Source organism: Typopeltis vanoorti, chromosome 5, assembly GCF_054136105.1.
Source record: "Typopeltis vanoorti isolate ZY-2024b chromosome 5, IOZ_Tvanoo_1.0, whole genome shotgun sequence".
NCBI lineage: Eukaryota > Metazoa > Arthropoda > Arachnida > Uropygi > Thelyphonidae > Typopeltis > Typopeltis vanoorti.
In genome coordinates, this window is record NC_143553.1 from 166,777,706 (window position 1) to 166,783,733 (window position 6,028).

At 37.4% G+C, this 6,028-nt stretch overlaps 1 protein-coding gene across 2 annotated transcripts in view; it reads right to left on the reverse strand.

Annotated features, from left to right (window-relative positions):
• Positions 1-4,372, reverse strand: part of OstDelta (oligosaccharide transferase delta subunit) — a 196,836-nt gene extending 192,464 nt beyond the window's left edge. The window contains exon 1 of one of the 2 annotated variants that reach the window (XM_090392911.1): positions 4,352-4,372. In XM_090392911.1, the coding sequence (XP_090249037.1) occupies positions 4,352-4,361 (10 nt within the window). In that variant the 5' untranslated portion in view covers positions 4,362-4,372. Of the gene's footprint in view, positions 1-3,804; positions 4,089-4,351 lie in introns of those variants that run through there. The other variant, XM_090392912.1, reaches the window with a different exon arrangement.
• Positions 4,373-6,028: the final 1,656 nt, after the last annotated feature.

Consider the following 6,028-nt stretch of genomic DNA (forward strand, 5'->3'; position numbering starts at 1 on the left):
TGTATATATATATATATATATATATATATATACTCCTTGATATTCTTCTCCTCTCACATTCTAATTTTTATCTCCATAGAATACTAGTCACTTTTCTAGCAAACATCACTATTCCTTATGCAAATGTCCTCCACCTCTGTCTTCTATAATCTTTCTCATCTGCGTTTCCTTTTATTTCTCATCATCCATTTCTTTATTTCATTCACCAATTTCTTTATTTGCTTCACTCTAAGTATATAATCTGTCACTGCTGTCAAGATTTTTTTAATAAGTATCTCCCATGCATTACTGACTTCTCCCTTTCCTTCAAATTCTTTCATCTATTATATTACTGCAAGCTGATTTCAAAGTCTGAGAGTCGCTTGCCTTATAATACCACAAATTCCTTCTGCCTTAATACCTTCTATTCATCTTCCAAGTTAGGACTATACAGTCACTCTCACAGTAAGCATGACATCTGTCAACTAGATCCTATGATGCTAAGACCAAATCCAAAACCCCCTTGACCATATGCTGCCTAAGACAGTTGTCCCTGAAAAAAACCTAAAAATTCAGTTCTCTTATTATAGCATGTTGTCTCCTCTGCCCAGTTTATATCACTATACTTGAAGTCTCCCCATAATGATCACTTGCCATTATCTGCATAAACTTTCCTGCTATCACCATCTATATTATTATTATTCCTGATACCTCCAAGGAGTCTGAAGACTCATCGTGGGAGGACACCTACAACTGTCTCAACCACTACACCCACTATATCCCATTCTATAGAAACATCCCACTAAATACTTTATCTTATATTTATCTCACACCATACTCTCAACATTATTAGTGTTATTTTCACGGTAATTCTCCACCCTGACAGATTCATCTATCATGAGTAAAACTTCACCCCCACATTTACCTTTCCTCCTGCTGAAATATGCTATACCATTCAATTTCTAGCCCTGTTAGAACATTCACCTCAGTTAAAGTTTCACTAATACCAACAATCTTTGGAGAGACAATCAATGAATGCAACAAACTCATTCCCTTTATTCCTAATGCTCCTAGCATTTGTATACAAAAAACCAGCACATTGTCAGGGATTTTAGAGCCATTATTATTCATGTCATACTACACCTATATGTAGTGACACTCATTTCTCAAGCCACATGAGATCATCCAGGCTATGTTCCACCAGTGCAATTCTAGTTTCCTTTCCCTAACATTCACTTGTCCAGAAGACAGATCTCTCCAAATGCCTGCACTATTCTGCATTCAAATGTAATTCATCTCTTGCATACAGCTCTTCTATCCCATCTGCATATTCAAAAACTCTCTTCCTACACTTTACTATCATCTTATTCATCATCAGTCAGTGCTCATCTTCTCTACTCTATATTATAATACTGAGGAAAACATGCTCAGTATCCTTCCTCGGACACATTTCTGCTGCACAACATTAATCTGAAATGTCATGCTACATGATTCACACTCAGGTCTCTCATACTAGCCATTATTATCATCTCTACATTTTCACTCCTCCTGCTATTGCCACACTTGTTACACCAGACAAGCACTCATCTGGCACTCTACTCTGCACACCATGAATCTCTCGTTATATATGATACTCTGAACGGATTCATTTATCCTGCTCTCACATCTCTGGCACTGTTTCAAATCTCTCTTTCCTTTCTCTACCACTTTCCCTCCTCCCTCTTGTCTTTCTATCCACTGCACTCTTCTTCATTGCTCTATAGCCCCATGTAGTGCCTTGGCATCCCATTTTTGGGTTTCATAACTCACTAAGAGGTGAAGTCGTTACCCCCACACTGAACCATGTATAACTGTCTGTGAAACGTTGTGTTCTTAAGACCAGTTTGCCTGCTTTGTGAGAGGAAAAAACCGCAGATAAAGTGGGGAGGAAAACCCTGCAGTCCATGCCCAAGACTGACTAACTTGGCTATGTCTGAGAAAGATCCTTAAGCTTCTCACATCAGCAATGAGAATCTAATGCAGGACACTCCTTTCCCAGGCATATGGTTACGGAGCACGTAACCGTGCAGACTTCCACACTCTCTACTTTCTGCAATTTCTTCTCTTGCCTCTCCCAATCACTTGCCTTTCTCCTCCCTTGCTCTACGATGCCATTCTCTCACACCTACTCTCATTCTTTCACTAGCCAGCTTCCTAATATCTTCATTCACTCTCCTAAATAGGGGAAAAATTCTAATCAAAACAGAATGGCTAATCTGTCCCAAGATAGCAAATAAGCTCTATATACAAGACTCTTGATAATCTTCTATGATGAATGGTGTGAGAACAAGTGATTGTATCTGACAGAAAAGGCTGAATTTCGATAAGCTGAAAATGCAACGTAACTTGTAGGATTTCAAATTATTAAGGGATCCAAAACGAGTAAATGGTTATTGGATTCACACTCAATAGTGACTTTGATATGTTGGTACAGAGTTCAATTTGATTACAAACTGAAGTAATTCTGACTCTGAGTGGCGACCAGACTGCAAATATATCAACAAAACATAACCAAATACAGGGTGTTCGGGATAAATTTGACAGTTTCGTAAGGAAAAAGAAAATCTTCTTTGTATCTATTAAATTTAATGAATTGACAAAAAAACATTACAGGCAGAGTTAATTACAATACTATCAACAAGATTTACTCAAAATAACCACCATTAGCATCGATCACAGCTTCAATTCTGCTTCGGAACCTCGAACAAGCTGATGCTACAGTCTCCCTGGGAAGGGCCGCAAAAACTGTTTTAATTTTATCCATTAACTGGGCTTTTGTATTACTGGAAGTGCGATTGGTGTCTTTTTCAACTGCGCCCCATACAAAATAATCCATGGGGTTAAGGTCTGGGGAGTTTGGAGGCCAAACATTTGGACTGGTGAAGTCGTAGAAATTTTCAGACAACCATTTTTGACTTTTCCCAGAGGTGTGGCAAGGGGCCGAATCCTGCTGCCATACATACGGCCTACCATTGGCTACCCTTGTTATCCAGGGCTTGACTACAGTTAGCAACTCCACGAACAAAGCCCGAATTCCAATGCCAGGGTTCTTCAACACCTGTTCCTGCAGATTTGCGAGGAATTCTGCTGTACGAACGCAATCAGATCGTCTGCTAGGGATCTTTCTTCTTGCTACATCCTCGTAGTCACCATTGCAAGTCTCTAGTTCATGCCTGATTGTTTTTACTGTATTCAGGGAGCATTGGGCAGCAGTCGTAATATCCTTATTTTGATGGCGGGCACGAATCATCATGATACAAGTTATTCTCTTCCATGATTCAGGTGGGTTCCAGCTATCCATCCTTTCTGACATATTGTATATGAATGAAGAAGGGTCCAAACTTTTAAATGAAGAGAAGTGTGTGTTAATACATGTAACTTACGGAAAAATATAATTAATTATAAATATGTCAAATTTATCCCGAACACCCTGTACAAGGTTGAGAGAAAAGTGTGAAAAATAATTTTCTAGACAGAAAACTCACACAACCTGCTCTTCTGATTCCCTTTTATTAGATGAACTGAATAAATTTAAAAACAATGTCTAATGAAAAGAACAAAACTACCATTCAAGAATTATTGATAATTATCATTTGGAAGTACTATCTTCCAAATGAAGATACAGTATTCTACTAACAGCAATAGTTTTATTATTAATAGTAAATATTAAATAAAGTATTAATAGTATTTTTCTGCTATAGCACAAATTGACTATAATTTGTACGCCAAATAGCCTCAAATGCACAACCCTGCTAAATTCTGACATAATTACGAAATATCACTTACCCCTCATACTAATCTTTCCTCAAGTAATTAAATTAGTTAATAAAAACTTCAAAATAGAAATATTTCGTAGAAACCCTAAACAGTAATGAAAGAGGGAACTAACAACTACGAGCGGCCAATATTTTCTTGTGAACTTCACAATATTATACTAATTAGTTATCAATACGAGCATAATGGGATCACTATCGGACAATATTTCTAAAGTGATCGAAGCGAAGTTTTCAATAAATGATTTTATTCTTTATGATACAAACTTTCAAATAGTATTAGTTTACAGACAACGCTCAGCACAATTACAGTGCAAAGCCACGCATACAAGGGATGAATGGCGCTGACGAATAAGCGGATGCCACGATGCAATACGACACGTGGAAGTAACATTTAAGAAAACTTCATAAAATATCTTTATTTTACATCAAAATATATATATATAATATATAACTGCAAATAACATTTCTACATCATTACATTAAAAATAAATAAATAAAAAACACAAAGAAAAAATATGTGCATTCAATAACTACATCGCACAACAGAGGACACTTACCCTTAGCCATTCTTCTCAACCGGCAAGTATGGAACAAGATGGATTATAGAGGGAGATAGAGAGAATGTATGCTTATTCACTCACCGAAATTTCAAATAAAAAATAATTTAAAATATCCAAAGACAGCTCAATGAACATGTCTTAAATCAGAGAAACAGACGAACGCGTCTTTAGTTCTGACATTTATTTAAAATTACCCATTAACAGATATGAAAATATTGAAAAACTTTATTTATGATTGTTTTAGCTAATTTAATAGCGTCTAAACGGCTTTATTTTATACTGTAGCATTTGTTCAGATGTGAAATGTGATGCTAAGTTAGAAGAAAATGCTAAAGATGTAGATGCTAAAGAAGAAAATTATTCTTTGTTTCGAATGAAAAGATAAAAAAAATCATAGTTTTGCGGAACTCACGTAATAACCTTCGCAAAATTAAGAGCGAGAGTGAAAAAAAAATTGTCGAATATAATGCAATCAGGGAAACTACAGCTTTTAGAGGTGTGTGTGGGGGGGAAGCTGTTGAATGAATATGCAGGCATAAGTGAGACAGTTTGGGAGTAAGAATGTGTATAATACGCATGAGTTCAGGAGCGCGCCAAGGGTATTTTCTACTTGGGTGCAAACTTTTATCGGCCGAGCCTTAAAAAAATAACTAAAAGAAATTGCATGTGGCATTCACCAATGTTGCCGCCCGGGTACGGTCCACCTTCGGGTTGGTGAGGCCCTGCATGAGTTGATACCAATGGTAACAAACTAGAATGGGATGGTAATTATAAGGCGACAAGATAAGGGTTGGCCTAGGTTTTGCACTTTATGTACATTAATGCCAGGAGCATAAGGAACAAGCAGGAGGAATTTTTGGCATTAGTTGGCTTATCCCGTCCAAAAGTTATTGGCGTTAGTGAGACATTCCTAACAGAAGATGATATAGTTAGTTGGGGAGAATGTGAATGGTATAGTGTGTTCAGGAAGGATAGAGAGAAAAGAATGTCGGGAGGAGTGTTATTCATGATAGCCGATGGACTGCAGTCAAAGAGAGTAGAAGTTCAACTGCAGGTCAGTGCAAATAGCACATTTAAAGCTATCTGGTGTGAGACTGGGGCCAGCAGAACAAAATATACAGTTGGATGCTGCTATAGACCAGGGAATGGAAAAGATGATGGAGATAGAATACATCAGCAAATAGACTCAATGAGTGGAGGAGAGGTAACTATTATGGGGATTTCAACTATGGTATCATTGATTGAAAGGAGGACAAGTGGGAGGAAGGAAACTCATGTTATGCAGTTACTAAGGGATAATTACCTGAGACAGCATGTAATGTAAAATACTAGTGGTTCGAGAGGCTTACTCGATCTAGTAATTGCATCTGAGAATTTGTCTATAACGAACATGACCACTTTGCCACCAATTAGTGAGAGCGATCATATGCAAACGAAATATCGTGAGATGGTACAGCTCATGATTTGCAATATACAGCTACATTCACTACAGCCAAATTCCATCGTCAGAGTGTTCACAAACGGTCTTCTGCTTCAAGTGACTATTTGTCACCCATAAGCACAATCTGCGCTACATGCAGGCAACGTGAAATCGATCCTCAATGAGAGATGAAAATCATCTCACAATCACGTACCACCATCCTACTGTTAGAGGTCTCAAGTGTTAATAGCTAT